General features: G+C 39.3%; 1 protein-coding gene across 2 annotated transcripts in view; it reads right to left on the reverse strand.

Annotated features, from left to right (window-relative positions):
* The window catches only part of BLM (BLM RecQ like helicase), a 107,448-nt gene that overhangs the window by 62,995 nt on the left and 24,787 nt on the right, over window positions 1–19,666 (reverse strand). For both annotated transcript variants that reach the window (XM_003413875.4, XM_023553001.2), the window contains exons 3-8: window positions 14,018–14,721; window positions 12,603–12,762; window positions 9,468–9,595; window positions 5,056–5,188; window positions 4,034–4,728; window positions 1,941–2,132 (exon numbers count right to left, since the gene is read on the reverse strand). In XM_003413875.4, coding sequence (XP_003413923.1) covers window positions 1,941–2,132; window positions 4,034–4,728; window positions 5,056–5,188; window positions 9,468–9,595; window positions 12,603–12,762; window positions 14,018–14,721 — 2,012 coding nt within the window. The remainder of the gene's footprint in view (window positions 1–1,940; window positions 2,133–4,033; window positions 4,729–5,055; window positions 5,189–9,467; window positions 9,596–12,602; window positions 12,763–14,017; window positions 14,722–19,666) is intronic.

Here is a 19,666-nt window from a genome sequence, read left to right on the forward strand (position 1 = left end):
TAGTATGAAGCTCTCAACAGTGAATATCAGAGCATTTACTTCTACTACTCTGTTCAATAAGGTAATAATGCCGATTTTCCTTTGAAATAAAAGGGTAGAACTGCATTTGTGCATATTAAACAGAAGATAAAGAAAATTCAGGAGACCAAAAGAATTTCTCTCCATGTAACTCTAGTTCAAAATGGCAACACATTTAGTGATAACTGAAATGCTTATTCCCTATCCTTCCACTTCACTCATACACTAATGGCAGAAGCTGGTGCCAGCCAGTTTCTAGGACTCTAATTTGCTTTTTTATACTACTATACAGCCCTGGTGGCACAGTGGTTAAATGCTTGACTGCTAACCAAAAGGTTGGTGGTTCAAATCCACCAGCTGCTCTGTGAGAAAAAGATGTGGCAGTCTGCTTCTGTAAAGATTACAGCCTTGGAAACCCTATGGGGGCAGTTCTACCTTGTTCTATAGGGTCGCTATGAGTCGGAATCAACTCAGTGGCACCAAGTTTGGTTTTGGGGTTTTATAAATTACAGTCTTTTTCACATGTATAGTAAGTAAATTTCACTTTAATATATATGTGTAAATGCCAAGGAAGAGAACAGGATGCTGAGAATAAAGAGACCTGAGTTCTAGTTTCTGCTCTGCTCCTTAATTAGCTGTATGAATCTAGATATGCCATTTAATCTTACTATGCCTCAGTTTTTTTGTTGTTGTTAGATGCTATCAAACCAGTTCCAACTCAGAGCGACCCTATGTACAACACCTGCAAAATGTTCTACATCAGTGGTCTTCAAATTTTTTTTTGCCTAAAAGAAACCTTATTTGGAATCTATACACACACACACACAATGACAAATCAAGAGGTTGAAACAGGAATGGAAGGGCCCTCAAAAATGCCTCTTGAAACCCTAAATGGCCATGGAAAGCCCTGGAAATCACAGGACTGGATCATTGCAGGGTCCTTTCCAGCTCTGGAAACTTTTATAGTATCAAATTTGGGGTTGAAATGGAAGACACAGAGTGACCAACAAGTTAATGAAATTTGAAAATGCTGATTACTAAGCTCGCATAGTCTAAATGTTAGAATCGGTTTGCAGAACTACAGCAGCACAGTTCATACTACTGAACAGTGATGGCAAGAGCTAACTTGCTAAAGGTCACAACAAGATGAGTGAAAGGCAGAGGGAGGACTTCCAGTTAGAGACTGACACTCCAAATTCTCCATTCTTCCAACCACACGAGCCATCGAATATTTATTAGATAGGAACAGCTAAAGAAGTCTAGCAACCTTGTTATGGAATACTTATTCAATGCTTATTTAAAATTCTTACTTGAATGACTACGTATCACTGAACAGCTGCTATGAAGTTTAGTAACACAATGAAAAGCCCCATACTTCTTCAAAACTGGGGCCAACAAAGTACTAGCTCCATGCTTTACAATGAGTCCCCATGGCACCCCATGAAGTGCACAGATACGGAAACTGGGGTTTAGGGAGTTAAGTTGCTTGCCCCAAGTCACAAAGCTCACAAATGGCGAGGCCGAGCTTTAAACTCGGCTGCTGCTCCACCGGTGATGCTTCTAACCACAATGCATCACTAGGCTGCTAACAAATAAGTTACTAGAAACAGTCCTACTCTTTGACAGTGATTTTTTGGTTAGCTTTCCAGATTTGACTAGAAAAGGGAAAAATTCCTGAAGAAAAAGAAACTCTAGATCTATTGAACACAATAAGCTTTGAGCTGAAAATATGTTATCGTGTCAACAACCAGAAAGGAGGCTATGGGGTAACACACCTTCTTACTATGGCACAGGAGGTTTAGAGGTCCCTAAGTGATAGAAATTCTGGGGAGGTACGTAGGTATTCTTTTCACTTCTATTAAAGAACATTTTTTTAACATCTGCCAGTGGATTCCTGCCAATTCATGTCTAAAAATACACACCAGTGGGCATTAAGATGAAACAGTCTTCACCAAGCAGCGCAGCATTGATCGCCTCCAGCTGATTAGTTCTAAAATTATGCAGGCCGAATTTCTTATGAAAAATCTTCATCATTTCTTTTGTATGAGGAAAATCCAGACTTTGGAAATGCTCGTGTTTCAGATTTCTGGATGCAAAATTTTGCTCAGGCTTGTCTAAGAAAATAATCAATGTTAAGAAACATCAGTGCATTAATGTAACAAGTCAGTTACGTGTTGATGTACATTGCCCTGCAAAGCACTCCTTTAACGCTTTTCTGGGGTTTCCTCCCCACCACTCTCTAGCAGCTGTATCCTCAAAGCCACCAGAGACTTCTAGAGGGCCAAATTCAAGTTTTCCCTGGACTTTTATGCAGTACCTACTATTACCAGTTATTGCCTCCTTCCTCTTCACCTTGGACCTTCAAGATGGTCATGGGTTTGCTACTCCCTTTCCTGGCTCTGCTTCCTCCATCTGCCTCTTAAATTTGGGAGTCATTCACATACTCAGGAATGGGCTTGTTGCACATTGCTTTTTTGGGTTTTTCCTAGCTCTGTGATTTTAAACATCACCGCCTAGCGTCTCTCTTAAGACCTGACTGGCATCTCTCCTAAGTTCAGTCCCACATGCATCTCCAACTGTCTGCTAGACATTTCTACTCAAATGATTTACCAACACTTTATGCTCACCAAGCCTTATAGTAGCCCTCCTCAGCTTATCTCCACATCTGACTCTCCCTCCTGACTCCCCTATTTCTGTTAGTGGTGTCACAGTCTCCGAGTCACCCAGGTCTGAAACCTTACAGACACCTTAGCTTCCTGATTACTCTTTCATAATGTCTCTCACATTCGCCTCTGCTCTGCACCCTCACTGCCTCCACTCTGGTTCAGCATAGAGAACAAGAGGTACTCAACGCCAGCTTTGGCAGTTACTCTAACCTCAACACTCAACTGTCTCAAAGATAATTGCAAACATCAAGTATGACATATTCTAACATGATACAAAAATAAATCCATTAATGGGTATTTTAAAGGTCAACAGCATAACTGTGAGAACAACTTCCATGGCATTAAGTCATCAATGGCAAAAATAGGGAGGGCTGTACTTTATAACCTTGCACATACAAACTTGTTTCCACTAAAAAGAAAAAAAACTGTGATAACTTTATAAAGTTGATGTAAGGTTTTAAAATTAATTTTGGCTTTCCTCTGCTAATTTCACTCTTCCAGAAACTTCTCTCTCCTGCTAAACTGTGAGCTCCTAGAGGGCAGTGACTATTCATTATTCATCTTTATATCACCAGAACCTAGCACAGTACCTGGCACATAGCAGGCATTCAATAAATATCTGTTGAATGAATTAAAGGATTCTTAAGGCCTCATGAAAGGACAATTTGATTCATTTAAGAAATTTCTGACTTTATATTCTTCTTAGACTGCCCCAGAGCCCTGGTGGTGCAATGGTTAAGAGCTACGGCTGCCAACCAAAGGGCAGCAGTTCAAATCTACCAGCCTCTCCTTGGAAACTCTATGGGGCAGTTCAACTCTGTTCTATAGGGCTGCTGTGAGTTGGAATCGGCTCAACGCTAACGAGTTTTAGACTGTGTTATATTTTAAAATCTTAAGATATAGAACTTGCTTTTCTACTTTAAAAATTAATCGATTCTCACCAATGCATAAGTTTAAAAATACACACAATTACATTTTTAGCATATAAACTCATCTTTGCTTTTGCCCTTCCCCAAAAAATCATTATAAAATTGGCCCTCATGAGCTTTATTGTTTTAAGGACTAAAAAATGTTAATTTAAAGGCAAAGCACATTTGTAATGACTTTAGAGCTTTACTACAATAGGTTATAATTACACATTTTATAAAACTACAGCTGCTACAGAGACAAAAGAGCAACTCGCTTTTGAAATTGTGATTTGTAATTCATATTATCAGTAGAGAAATTTGCATAGAAACAATGTAGTTTGCAGGCAATGATGGCTTGCTATGGTTTTTCTTATGCAATTCCCATTTTGGACAGTTTTGTTTTCAGATAATACATAAGCATTCGATTTGTTTTAAACTTACCAGTGTAATTTTGAGTTGACTCTGAGAAGTTTTTATTTTGAGCAGCAGATGCCACTGGAAGACAGTTTGTCTTGGCTGAAGAAATTCTTTCGGCTACTGATTTAATTGGCCGCCCTTCCTTAATAGGTGGATAGGCGGCTGTGGCAGATTTGCTGGCTGTTAAATTCTGCATTATATTTTCCCAGTCATCATCATCATCAAAGTCGTCTATGTCAAAATGATCAATATCATAGGAAGCCTGGATTTCTGAAACCTCTCTTCTTTCTAAGTCATTTGTTGAAGCAGTGTGTTTATGGGGATCTTTCACAGCAGTGCTTGTGAGAACACTGCCAGGGAAATAAGAGCTTCTTCCATTTCTTTCTTCTCTCCCTGGTGTTACAGCACAGCTGCTACTTACAAAGGACCTCTGTAACTGGGAACTGAATAGCGGTCTTTCAGAGAGATTCTTAGGGGTGGCTAAGAATCCTGTCTTTCCTGGGGTAGCCGTTGGTAAACATGTCCCAGTGGAAATGGAGTTTGAGGGAAGGTGTGGGAAATTTAACTCCTGAACAGAATTCTCCGTAGGACAGAAATCACCCTGTGAAAATGCCACACCTTCCACAGGGATATCAAGTAAATTAGGCCTGCATCTCCACAGTGAGCCAAGAAAACCAGCATCACTTCTGTTAAAACCCGCATCAGCAAGGAGTCTCCTTCTGAAGAAAAAAAAAAACAGTAACACCGTGTTAAATATGAGTAGTCTGTGACGGTAGGCCACACAAGCGTATCTTCAGTTTTCCTTCCAAACGAACATCGTGGCAAAATAGCTCCTTTTTTTTTTTTTTCAATCTTAAAATACTGAATACAAATGCCAAAGGAAGAGTTTGAAAAAGTAAATGAATTTACAACATAGTGACAATGTTATGTGATCACCCTAAACAATCTCCTGGCCAGGAGGTCTGGAAATTTTGCTCTGTTCGATTTTGGCTTAGAGCAGTTGAAACGCAATCAGATAGATTCCAAAGGGAAAAAAATCAAGATACCTTATGTTCCGCTGCTGAAGCAATTCATTCCCACAATCCAAAGTTTCCAGTTCATCAGCAGGAATTGTATCCACTAATTTACAGATGTCCTCCATCACACGAATAAGCTGCTGCTGTAAACTTAACCGTTCAGCTATAAAGTAATTAGGTTGTTATTTTTTCCCTTGAAAACAAAAGGCTCAAGATTTTGAAATATTTATACATGTAAAATTCGAACTAGTTTAAAAACAAGATCATAAACAAACATACACCCGTTGCTGTCAGGTCAATTCTAACTCATAGTGACCTTATAGGACAGGGTAGAACTGCTCCATAGGGTTTCCAAGGAGCGGCTGGTGGATTTGAACTGCCGACCTTTTGGTTAGCAGTCGAGTTCTTAACCACTGTGCAACAGGGCTCCAACAAACATATACTGCCCTATTATCTGCCAGTGAAATAACTTAAAATCAGATTGTCTTTCTGTCCTATACCATGAGAGTTCGTAACTGAGTTTTCATTTAATTTCTTGTTAATTCCTGATATTTCTCTTAAAGTTAGAAGGCATAAAGGTATCAATTTACCACAAATTTTTCGTAACTTCAGGCATCAATTTCACTGTGCTCACACAAGGTGTGTCATAAAAGGTTGGACAGGCAATACCCTCACCTGTTTCTTTGGCCTGCCTGGCATCCACACGTCCCTTTAATGGAAACGGCACACAGAGCACCCAGGTTTTCCTTTTAGAGATACACCCCTCTGTCACTCCCTCACTGGGCATCTGATATAAGGCGGCCCAGTGAGAATTAGCGCTAGGATTTTTAAAAAATAAGCGGTTTGATGGAAGCTACTGGTGGCCCTTTCTATGAAAAAGACAGCTTGAGAATAAGACCAACACAAAGGAAAGCAGAAAACAGAGACGGAAAAAAATGGGGAGAGAGATGCTGAGATGGGACAGAAGACGGGGAGAAGGCAGGGGTGAGACAGAGAAAGTCTTGATGACAATGTTTGGGCATCTGAATCCAGCTAGTCCAATCCATATTTTTTGTTTGTTCCTGTTACTCCCCACAAAAGATATGATTACTCTGTGACTGTAACTCTTGAATCATGTCCATATGATTTCTCCTAAAGTACAGATAAACCAAGCGCTGTTACAGGCGCATACATCGGTTACATTCCAAACGTATTTTCTCCACTTTTTGGAGGCAGTGCTACAGGGTCAAACAGAGCAGAAATGTCGCCTCTTTAGAAAGGCAGCCTCCCTCACCTGCACACCACTCCAGTGGAGGGGATTCTTATGGAGGCAATAGTTTAAGACCTCGGCAAGGGAGGCAAAACTAAGTCTAGTGTAAGTTGCTCTTGAAAAATCCCTTAAATCAGTCATAGAATATGGTATACATGGTTTTCTGTACAGTAATTCTTTTGCATACTAACGCACAGGTACCTCTAAGCTAAACCAAAGGCAAGCTGGATGCAGATACCTGGACATTCAAACCATTCTGCCTTTAACATAATTATCAGATTCCAGATGGAGAGAGGAAGGGGCAGAAAACTCTGAAATGTTCCTAATGGTGACTGAGGTAAATAGGGATGTGAGGTGTGAGATGGTGAAAGTGGAGTTGCTGAATTCGAATTTTACTACTGTTTTCTCTGAGGGAGAATGGGAATCAGATTGGAAATAGGATCATAAACAATGGTCTGAAAGAACAGAAAGCCAGGACAGGTTCAGAGAGAGATACAAGGGCACCTAGCTATTGGAAAGGAACTCAAATCTCTTTGTCCAGACAGATTACACCACAGAAGACAAAGAAAACACAGAAACAAGATCCTGGAGCCACTGTTGCTGATACCTGAGGCATCTAGTGAATAGGAGAGTTGATGAAATAGTAGAGACAGGCAAACATTGTTCTAAGGAAAAAAAAACAAACCATGATTGCCAAAGACTACACAGACTGGTGATCTTGATGTCAATTCAAGTCAAAATTCTAGAACATATTATCAAATGGCTGCTTTGTGAGCTCTAAGAAGGAGATGAAACAATTCCAGAGCTAGCAAGAGTTCATAAAAACAAACCAGCCATCTTAATGTATTTCCTTCTTTGAAAGGATAACTAGACTGGCAGATAACATTTACTGAAGGCCTAGAGTGCACTAGGTACTTTACTTTGAATCTTGAGAGCTACCCTGCAAGGTAGATAGTACTCTCCTCATTTTACAGAAAAAAAAAGCTGAGGTTCAGGAAAGCTTAAATTAATTTGCCATAGTCACACAGCAAGGAGGAGGAGGAGTCAGGTTTCTAGCTCAGATCTTCCTCACTCTGTAGCCAGTGCTCTACTCATTTCCCCTTAGATCTTGAACTTTCATGAGTCCTATGACCAAGTCTTTTGCATCCCCATGGACAAGGGAGAGAAACATGGCCTGAAACGTAATCTGTAACTGACTGAACAAGAAGCGGTGATGAACTGACTCGTGTCAGCTGAGAGGGAGCCCTCTAATGACATTTTCTAGGACTCTGTCCTTGTCCCTGTCCTAGTCAACAATTTCAGCCGTGAATGAAAATAACAAGCTAAAAAAAAAAAAAATTTGGAGGAAATAGAAAGAGAACACAGAAAGCGGAACACCACACACACACCCTCACAACCCACACAAGGAAAGTACAGCAATTATCAAACAAGAATAGGATTCATTTAACCTAGAGAACAATAAAAATTAAAAAAGAAAAAAAAATCCAATCTCCTTGGATAGTCTTACTCATGATGCCTAGTATATCCCAGTGTTCAGGATTGAATTGTGTCCCCCCAAATATATGTGTTGTAAATCTAACCTCTATGCCTGTAGTTATAATCCCATTTGGGATTAGGCTGTCTTTGTTATGTTAATGAGGCAGGATTAGTGTAGGGTGCATTTTGAGTTTATCTTTTTTGAGTTAGAAAAAGAGATCAAAGGAAAGCTAACAAGCAAAGATGGGGTAAGACAGAGGCCAAGACATGGAGATCTTCCAGGAACCAGTGGCTGAAAAATCAAGGACTTTCCTCCAGAGCCATCAGAGAGAGAAAGCCTTCCCCTAAAGTAAACCAAAAAACCCAAATCCGTTGCTGTAGAGTTGATTCCGACTCATAGTGACCCCATAGGATGGAGTAGAACTGCCCCATAGGGTTTCCAAGGAGCGGCTGCCGGATTTGAACTGCTGCATTTTGATGAGCAGCTGAGCTTTTAACCACTGCACCAGCAGGGCTCCTCCTCTAGAGGAGGTGCTCTGAATTTGGATTTCTAGCCACCTGGACTGTGAGAAAATAAATTTGTTTGTTGAACCCACACACACACGAAAAAGAGTAAGATTCATAACAAAAATATTCAGAGAACAAAAAAGAGCTCTTGTAAAATGGTTTGCTAAAATCAAAAAATTCCATAGAAGAGTTAGAGATAAAACTCAGGAAATCTCCCAGGAAGAAAGAAAGCAAGAGGTGGAAAATAGAAAAGATAATGAACGGAGGTCTAATTCCCAAATAACAGAAGTTCCAGGAAGAGTGAAGAGAGGAAACAGAAAAGAAGAAAATGAACAGTAACAGTGCTAGACCATCTCCCACAATGGAAGGACACATGCCTCCTGACCGAGGGAGCCTCTAGGAAGCAGAAATTCAGAGTGGGAAAGGGGACTGCCGTTTTTCAAAGTCTGGTAGACCTGTCTGACTATTTACACTACATATTTTACTTAACAGAAATAAGGATGAATTAAAAAACAAATCAAACCAAAAAAAGTATTAAACTTTAAAGGGATATCAAGGCCCAGACAAGGGAGAACTACTAGGAGGACGAAAGATCTAGAAATCATTATCTACAACCCAAAAAAACCCAAAACCATTGCTGCCAAATTGATTCTGACTCATAGCGACCCTGCAGAACGGAGGAGAACTGCCCATAGCTATAACTGCCCAATAGTTACAGAAGCAGACTGCCATATCTTTCTCCTGCAGAGCGGCTGGTGGGTTCAAACCACCGACCTTCTGGTTAACAGCTAAGTGCCTTAACCACTGCGCCACCAGGCCTCCCCTTCATTATCTATAAAGACAAGTTAAATGATTTAATGTTCAGCCTGGAAAAAAAAAAAAAAAGACTTCTAGGAGCTTAAGATTTACCACACAAGGGTCAAAGTTACAGCGAGGTAAGTTCGGCTTACTATGAGAAATCATTTTCTAACAAGCAGCGTTTCTGAAATGGGGACTGAACTACCTTGTGAGACTATGAGTTTACGATCCCTGAGGTGTTCAAGCAAATGCTGGCTAACTAATGAAGAGGGATCATTGTATGATAGTAGAACAAAAGAACTATAAATTTGCCATTTTATACAATATAGCCACAGGGTGAGAATACGGTTTTACTTTGTTTTCAAAAAGTAAGTAGTTGAAATATGTGCTATGCCTAAAATACTTTTTGTACCGTCACAGTCTGTGCTGGTTTCTTGATTAGGCTGCTGCGCAGTCATTTTCTCAGGTTTTGATAAAAGGTCCTCAGATGTGCTAAGAACATCCTTCTTTCTGTCAGAGGTGTCAAGGTCTTTTACCATACTACAAACAAAAAAAAGTAAAGCCAATCATAACATGGGCTAGACCAAATAAATATGTAATTTTCATCCCCCTAGTATTTTTCCACAACTGGCCAGACAATATATAACAGAAAAGAGAGCCATGTTTTCATATCACCTCTATTCCAAAACCTCTTCAGCTAGCCCTCGAAGTCTTCCATCTTCTGGTTCTAAAAGACCATTTTAATTTTGTCTCTAATTATGCCCTTTCAATAACCGCAGGCTCCAGTCAAACCGTATGGCTTACATTCTTCATATAAGCCCTGTAGTGCCTGTTTTAGGGATTTGCTTCTGCCTGTCATTACGATCTCTTCTTACCCAAATGACATCTGTTCCTTTAGGCCTAGCCCAAGTTTTACTTCTCTTATTCCTCCAGGAGGTGGTTATTAACATCTCTCTTCCAGGATCTCAAGGCACTTTATCTGGAATTCTCTTATTATGACACTATGCCAGTGTGTATATATGCATATCTGTGTATGTATATCTATAATTAACTTATATATATTAGTCACAAATACACTGCTGCTATGTGCCATCGAGTTGATTTCAACTCATTGTGACCCTATAGGATAGAGCAGAACTGCCCCATCGGTTCCCAAGGAGGGGCTGGTGGGTTTGAACTGCCAACTTTTTTGGTTAGCAGCCTGAGCTCTTAACCACTTCGCCAACAGGGCTCCTCACAAATATATTAATATATAGAAATACTGTCAGTCTGATTAGATATAAAAATACTTAAGAAGTAACAAAATAAATTGGTACTAATTAAGTGTTAAAAGGCAGGTACTGTGGAAATTCAAAGAGAAGAAACACTTCGTAGTGCTTAAGATAAGAAAAGCTTCACCGAGGGGGTAGGATTTGAGTAAACCTTGAATAACGGGTATGGAAAAAGTGAAAGACTATGAAACAGAGATAAAGACGACAATTCTATTTGCCTGATATCCAGGAATCAACTGTAATCAAGCACAATTTTGCACTGCAATATTCTAACTAAATCAAAACGTGATGAATTGTTTTATATCATTTAAAAAATGATAACACATATAATTGAAGACATAGCCTTATAATATCCAGATTGTTGGTTTGGCTAATTAGGCTCACTGGAGCTTAGGGTTACTGAAAGGGCCTAACTGGAGAGAGAGCTGAAAAAGTAGTAATTTGGGGCCAGAAGATAGGAAACTATGAAGGCCAGCTAAAGGGGTTTGGGATAGAGAAGCTACGAAAACTGTCTCTCTTTTCTGTTATGTACTGTCTGCCCATGCCACCTCTGAAATTAACTTAGAGGTCAGCATTTTAAAAAAAAGAAAACTGAACAGAAAATTTAAGAGTGCACTGCATAGTTAAGAGTATTATTCATGAAATTTTTTTTTATCAGTTTCAATTATATACAAATACGTATACTGGGCTGCAATGGAAAATACATTGAATCTATCTTGTAAATAATCATTTTCCAATTTCTGCAGGTCTAGGTTAATTATGGTATGACAACTCAATAAACCATGTAGCCATTAAAAGGAATAAAAATAAAGACTATGTAGCAATATGGAAACTGCCCTTAAAAATAATGTTAGGAGAAATGAAGCAGAATGTAAAAACTCTAGCTACATGTTGATTACAACAATGCAAAAAGTCATACACACATGAAGGGTCAAAACCAAACTTGAACAAAGTAAAATGACTTGTTGGAATTGTGGGACTGAATAAGGATTTCTGGTCTCTACCTAAAAAAAGAAAACAACTTTAATTTTATTTTACCTAAAAAAAGAAAACAACCAAACCTGTTGCTGTTGAGTTGATTTCGACCCATAGTGACCCTAGAGGACAGAGTAGAACTGCCCCATCGGGTTTCCAAGGAGTGGCTGGTAGATTTGAACTGCCAATCTTTTGGTTAACAGCCATATCTCTTAACCACTGTGCCACCAGGGCTCCGGTCTCTGCTTAGAATCCCGTAAGTGTGGCTACAATGTTATTTGTACAATACACATTTTTGTGGCACAGGAGAAAGCACTACACCAGTCCCAGTCCATTTGCCATCACTTGTGTCATCCTGGGCAATGCACCCTGCTCCTCCCTGGGCCTCAGATGCTCTCCCTGTTTAATGAGAACACTAACCCAGAATCAAGACTTTACATGAACTCTTGCTCAGTTCTAATTTTCTACAATTCCACCTGACTTTCTATTGGAAAAGAGGAGAGGGAGGCTCTTATAGTTCTTAGTTTTGTCATCAAATAGTACTCATGCTTCAACCCTTCCTGTCTCTTCAAATATCTCAACACAGCATTAAAATACAAACCAAGAGAAACTAGGTAATGTACACAAACACCCCCGTTTCCTTCTTCCTCCCCTAAATAAAGTGATGTACTAACTACAGGGATTTGTTCTCATTAAAATATTGGTTAATAGCATATGATATACACCAAAACTCAATAAAACTTCAATTTAAATTGGGGTGGGGGGGTGATAATGAAAATTAGTCATTTGAGCTATTGATTGGCTATATGGAGTACCTATTTTTCCCATAATAGTACCAATTAACCACAACATAATATACCAATTAACCATAATCACATCAACAATTTACTAAAATTCAGTAAGTAACAAATACAATGGACAATTCTATCCTGTAGGATTAAAAAAAAAAAAAAGACATTATTTACTAACTCACTTTTCAAATAATGGGTTAGCTTTGTGTCTTTTCATATTCAAGAGTTTGGAAATATCTTTAGGAATATATGCCTTATGTCAAAATCAACTGCATAAAATTGTTTGGAGGTCCCATGTAATTAATCATAACTGGACTTTATATGTTTTAAATTCTACCAATTAAATAAAAGGAATAAATGGGGATTTGTTTTTATGCTTTCATTTGGGTATTAAAATAAACTGTGCAGAAGCACCAAACACAGAGAAATGATACTATGTAACATAGCTAAATTAAATTATTTCGGCTATCCCAGAAACACACAATAATGTTCATTAATTATCTATTTTACCTAAAGCATTTTAAAGAGGAAGAAGTGGAAGAAATAATTTCTTCTGGAGAAGGTGGCACAAAATCTCTATCATAATCATCCTCATCAAGATCCACACGAGGAGATTTCTCAACTGAGTATAATTCAGTGTCTTGCAAACTCTTCTTCTTTTCACTATTACCTAAAGTAAAACAGGTGATGAACATAAATTATTTTAATAATTAAAGAGATAGAACAGGGAGTAAGCACTTAAGAGTGAGCGCTTTGGGCAAGTCATAAATGAGACCACTTTGTATACAAGTCCTCTCTTTTCACACATTGATGCTGGCTTTCTTCTTTACAAAGATTATTGAGTCAAATGGGTTAAATCTAATGAATGCTGGATTGAGGCCAAAGATTTGCTTAAAGGTCTTCATGATTATCTCCAGTTAAGTTATGAAACCTATATTTAGTATCTGTATTTTCATTTTACTATTTTTCACTCATATTTCGATAAAGACTGTTGTTGTTAGCTGCTGTCTAGTCAGCCCCTGGCTCTTGGTGACCCTGTGCACAATGGGATTGGACCACTGTGACCCATGGGGTTTAAAGTGCAGTAAATAAGCCCAATAATTGCATAAACATTGCTATGTGTCCAGATAAAAAGGTCGGCGGTTCGAACCCACCAGCTGCTCAGCTGGAGAAAGACGTGGCAGTCTGCTTCCGTAAAGATTTATAGGTTTGGAAACTACAGGGCAGTTCTACCCTGTCATATAGGGTTGCTATGAGTCGAAATTGACTTGATAGCAATGGGTTTTGTTTTACTTTTTACTAAACTTTCTTTTCAAAAACAGCAACACAATTGCTCAGACTAGTTCTGCTTACTCTCAATCACTTTTCAGTTCTCTCTGATCCAATAGCAACCTTGATGGGATTCAGGTATTTAAAATTTTTAATCTCATATTTATAGATTATTTCATAAGGTAGGTGACTTCCACATATGGCTAATCTCAGCTATTAAGTTTTGGACATCTAATAACTATAAGACCTATTCAGAATATAATTTGAAGGTAATTTATAATACTTTAATAGCACGCAAGCCATAAAGAAACTCTCATCAAAAGGCTTAGTTTTACTTCACAATTCTACCACTAACCAACCATAGATCTTTAACAAAGCATTTTAACCCCTATGGTTAACTCCTTATTCTCTTTGTGTGTAAAATCATAGCAGTCTCTTTGGTAATAATAGAAAAACCACCACAGAATAAAACCTTCCATTCCATTAGTACCTCCTGCTCCAAGAATGTGGCCAACAGACTGTTCACTAAGTACCTCTATAGATTGTAAGATCCTTAAGGACAAAAGCTGTTATCATGTTCACTAGTGTCCCCAATGCCTAGCTTTCAATAAATAAATACAACCAACATATTGAAATGAAGATAAAGTAATTTTTACCTTTTTCATCTCCCAAATGAGTTTTTAAAGGGTCACTTTCCTGAGTCTCTTCATCTACAAGACGTTTGGAAATGGGGTCATCCTCAATGCAAACCACGCCGCCACTTAACCATTCTGAGTCATTCTGCTGTTCCTTAGTTAAGTCCACTTGCTCGCTTTCGGCGGAGGAAGAAGTCAAGTCAACCTTTACCACATCTGCTTTATGAAGCTGGGATTTTAAAAAGTTTCTCTTTCCCTTTTTTGATTTCTGAGCAGTGCTTATTCTTACGTTGTGAGTTCTAAGTGGTGTAACAAATGCTTCTGAATTCCCGGAAATATCAAAGTCATCCATATCATCCCAATCGTTGATGGTAATTAAGGAAGCTGTTGAAGAACTGAATTTTAATTTCTTGCAAGTAACATCATGGGATTCCCTGACAGCTGGTGTGTTTCGGGCAGTACATGAAACTTCCCCTGGAGTCTGCAACAAATCTGGCGACAGTGGTTTTGAACCACCTCTTGTGATTTCCTGATCTGCCGGAGCATTCTGCAAGAAGTCATGGAGCCTTGTCTGGCGACTTGAGGTGTGGGGTAAAGGCTCACTGAAGGAGACGGCCGCCGCAACACCAGCATCTTTATCACTTAACACGGGTTTTTTAGCTACCGACACACTAGTTATAGACACATCGTTATCAGAAGATGTTTTCTTTTTAAAAGTGAAACCTCTGAAAAATAGTTGAAAAAATTGAATTAGATTTTTTTGAATTAGATTATTTTAACAAACACACCAATTCTATAAAATTTTAATTAAATGAGCAAAGAAGCCATATCCCTCTCTGATTATTAAAACATATAAGGTAACTTAAATAATGCTCTGATCCTTCCTATTCACAGGCTAATTATTCAGTTTTGAGAGTATCCAGGCCATTTCCACTACTTGCTCAGGTTGGCAAAAAAACAGTTGTTGTCGAGATGATTCCAACTCATGGTGAACTCAAGTGCGTCAGAGTAGAACTGTGCTCCATAGGGTTTTCAAGGGCTGATTTTTCAAAAGTAGATTGCCAGATAATAAAATCTATTAAGAAAACATTCTGCATCCCACTTTGAAGAGTGGTGTCTGGGGTCTTAAACACTAGCAAGCAGCCATCTAAGATGCATCAATTGGTCTCAACCCACCTGGATTAAAGGAGAATGAAGAACATCAAGGACAAAAGATGATTACAAGCCTAAGAGACAGAAAGGGCCACATGAACCAGTGACTACATCATCCTGAGACCGGAAGAATTAGATGGTGCCCGGCTACAACCAATGACTGCCATGACAGGGAACACAACAGAGAACCCCTGAGGGAGCAGGAGAGCAGTGGGATGCAGATCCCAAATTCTCAGAAGACCAGACTTAATGGTCTGACTGAGACTAGAAGGACCCCGGTGGTCATGGCCGCCAGACCTCCTGCTGGCCCAGGACAGGAACCATTCCCGAAGCCAACTCTTCAGAATGGATTGGACTGGACAATGTGTTGGAGAGAGATGCTGATGAGGATTTTCTTGGATCAGATGGACACTTGAGACTATATTGGCATCTCCGGTCTGGAGGGGAGATGAGAGGGTGGAGGTGGTTAGAAGCTGGTGAAATGGACATGAAAAGAGAGTGGAGGGAGAGAGAGGGCTGTCTCATTAGGGGGAGAGTAATTGGGAGTGTGTAGCAAGGTATATATGGTTTTTTGTGTGAGAGACTGACTTGATTTGTGACCTTTCACTAAAGCACAATAAAAATTATAAAAAAAAAAAAGTAACAGGAAAAGGTGAGATCAGTATCCTAAATAACTTCCAGAGATATGATCATGTTATTAATTTTTTTAAATGGCATATACATTTGTATCATCTTGTTCTGGGCTTTCATGTATACAGTGTCAATAAATACAAATTCTTAGCTTTAAAAAAAAGGTAGATTGCCAGGCCTTTCTTCCAAGATCCCTCTGGGTGGGCTCAAACCTCCAACCTTTCGGTTAGCAGCCAAGCGCTTTAATCATTTACAGGGAGCCATTCTCAGACTGGTAGTCTTTAATTAATACTTTCTTCAGAGGAAGGGGGCAGCATAAATGAAAAAGAAAAGATATTCAAATGTGACTACATGTTGCTACTCTGATAAAAGTTTTATGGGAGAAAAGAGGTAGAAGTTGCTAGCTAAACTAAGACCCGAAAGACAAGTAAAAGAGATAACAGTCTTGGATATGTGCTGAGTTCAATGACATGAAGAACGTCATGAATTGAATTGTATCCCCCAAAATGTGTCAACTTGGTAAGGCCATGATTCTCAGTATTATATGGTTGCCCTCCCATTTTGTGGTTGTAATTTAATGTTAAAAAAGGTTAGAGTGAGATTGTGACACCCTTACTAAGGTCACATCCCTGATCCAATGTAAAGGGAGTTTCCCTGGGGTGTGGCCTGTACCACCTTTTATCTTAGAAGAGGTAAAAGGAAAGGGAAGCAAATAGAGAGGGAAGGGCCTCATAACAACCAAGAAAGCAGTGCCAGGAACAGAGCGTGTCCTTTGGACCCTGGGTTCCTGCATGGAGAAGCTCCTAGTCCGGGGAAGATTGATGACAAGGACATTCCTCCAGATCTGGCAAAGAGAAAAAGCCTTCCCCTGGAAATGACGCCCTGACTTTGGACTTCTAGCCTACTAGAAAATCTACCCTGAAGTACAACACTACCAGTGATAGGATAATACCCATATGCCTACAAAGAAGACCAGTTAATACAACTATTACTTAAATTTACCCACCAACCACTAAGGCCAAAGACAAAGAAACTGAAGATTTTTATCAGCTTCTGCAGTCTGAAATTGACCAAAAATGCAATCAGAATGCATTGATAATTACTGGTGATTGGAATGCGAAAGTTGGAAACAAAGAAGAAGAATCAGTAGCTGGAAAACATGGCCTTGGTGATAGAAACAATGCCAGAACCGAATGACAGAATTTTGTAAGACCAATGACTTCTTCATTGCAAATACCTTTTTTCACCAACATAAACAGCAACTATACACATGGACCTCACCAGATGGAATACACAGGAATCAAATCCACTACATCTGTGGAGACAATGGAAAAGCTCAATATCATCAGTCAGAACACGGCCAGGGGCCGACCGTGGAACAGACCATCAATTGCTTGTATGCAAGTTCAAGTTGAAACTGAAGAAAATCAGAGTAAGTCCACGAGAGCCAAAATATGACCTTGAATATATCCCACCTGAATTTAGACACCATCTCAAGAATAGGTTTGATGCGTTGAACCAGACGAGTTGTGAATGACGACACCAAGGACATCATATATGAAGAAAGCAAGAGGTCATTAAAAAGACAGGAAAGAAAGAAAAGACCAAGATGGATGTCAGAGGAGACTCTAAAACTTGCTCTTGAATGTCAAGCAGCTAAAGCAAAAGGAAGAAACGATGAAGTAAAAGAACTGAAGATTTCAAAGGGCGGCTCCAGAAGATAAAGTATTATAATGACATGTGCAAAGAGCTGGAGAGAGAAAACCAAAAGGGAAGAACACGCTCCATGTTTCTCCAGCTGAAAGAACAGAAGAAAAAATTCAAGCCTCGGGTTGCAATAGTGAAGGATTCTATGGGGAAAATATTAAACAACGCAGGAAGCATCAAAAGAAGATGGAAAGGATACACAGAGTCATTATACCAAAAAGAGTTAGTCAACTTTCAACCATTTCAAGAGGTAGCATACAATCAAGAACCTATGGTACTAAAGGAAGAGGCCCAAGCTACACTGAAGGCATTGGTGAAAAACAAGGCTCCTGGAATCGACAGAATATCAATTGAGACATTTCGACAAGCGGATGCAGTGCTGGTAATGCCCACTTTTCTATGCCAAGAAATTTGGAAGACAGCTTCCTGGCCAACTGACTAGAAGAGATCCATATTTACGCCTATTCACAAAGAAGGTGATCCAACCGAATGTGGAAATTACAGAACAATATCATTAATACCACAACACAAGCAAAATTTTGCTGAAGATCATTCAAAAACAGCTGCAGCAGTATATCGACAGGGAACTGCCAGAAATTCAGGCCAGTTTCATAAGAGGATGTGGAACCAGGGATATCACTGCTGATGTCAGAGGGATCCTGGCTGAAAGCAGAGAATACCAGAAGGATGTTTACCTTTGTTTTATTGACTATGCAAAGGCATTCAACTGTGGGGATCATAACAAATTCTGGATAACACTGCGATGAATGGGAATTCCAGAACACTTAATCGTGCTCATGAGGAAACTGTACATAGATCAAGAGGCAGTTGTTTGAACAGAACAAGGGGATACTGATTGGTTTAAAGTCAGGAAAGGCGTGCGTCAGGGTTGTATTCTTTCACCATACCTATTCAATCTGTATGCTAAGCAAATAACCCTAGAAGCTGGACTATATGAAGAACAGGGCATCAGGATTGGAGGAAGACTCATTAACAACCTGTCTTATGCAGATGACACAACCTTGCTTGCTGAAAGTGAACAGGACTTGAAGCACTTACTAACAAAGATCAAACACCACAGCCTTCAGTATGGATTACACCTCAAGATGAAAAAAACAAAAATCCTCACAAATGGAACAATAAGCCACATCCTGATAAATGAAGAAAAGACTGAAGTTGTCAAGGACTTCATTTTACTTGGATCCACAATCAACACCCATGGAAGCAGCAGTTGAGAAATCAAAAGATGCATTGCATTGGGTAAATCTGCTTCAAAGGACCGCTTTAAAGTGTTAAAAAGCAAAGATATCACCTTGAGGACTAAGGTAACTTGACCCAAGCCATGGTATTTTCAATTACATCATATGCATGCAAAAGCTAGACAATGAATAAGGAAAACAGAAGAAGAATTGACGCCTTTGGATTGTGGTGTTAGCGAAGAATATTGAATATACCATGGACTGCCAAAAGAACAAACAAATCTGTCTTGGAGGAAGTACAACCAGAATGCTCCTCAGAAGCAAGGATGGCGAGACTGCGTCTTACATACTTTGGACATGTTGTCAGAAGGGATCAGTCCCTGCAGAAGGACATCATGCTTGGTAAAGTACAGGGTCAGCAGAAAAGAGGAAGACCCTCAACGAAATGGACTGACCCAGTGGCTGCAACTACGGGCTCAAGCGTAACAATTGTAAGGATGGCGCAGGATGGGGCAGTGTTTCATTGTTGTACGTAGGGTAGCTATGAGTCGGAACCAACTCAACAGCACCTAACAACAACAGCCTACTAGGCTGTGAGAAAATTAATTTCTCTTTGTTAAAGCTATTCACTTGTGGTATCTCTGTTATAGCACCACTTGATGACTAAGACGAAATCAATGGAGACTTTAAAGTCAAGTACCCAGAACAGTGCCAGGAACCTCATAAACACACAACAAATAACATAAATTATTATTAGATACCACGAGAAGGGGTTTTAAGATAGCTTGGAGAGCTCAGAACTGGAGAAATGTAGTTTCCTTATAAGCTATTTTGGAAAGGATATAGAATTATATTAAAATATTAAAAAACATATATTTGCCCAAATTTACAAGATTCACTATTCATTCATTCAATAAACATTTATTGAGCAATTATGTGCCAAGCAATGTGCAAAGGTGCTGAACAATTTATTAGCCGGCAC

Source organism: Loxodonta africana, chromosome 13 (genome assembly GCF_030014295.1).
Source record: "Loxodonta africana isolate mLoxAfr1 chromosome 13, mLoxAfr1.hap2, whole genome shotgun sequence".
Classification (NCBI taxonomy): Eukaryota; Metazoa; Chordata; class Mammalia; order Proboscidea; family Elephantidae; genus Loxodonta; species Loxodonta africana.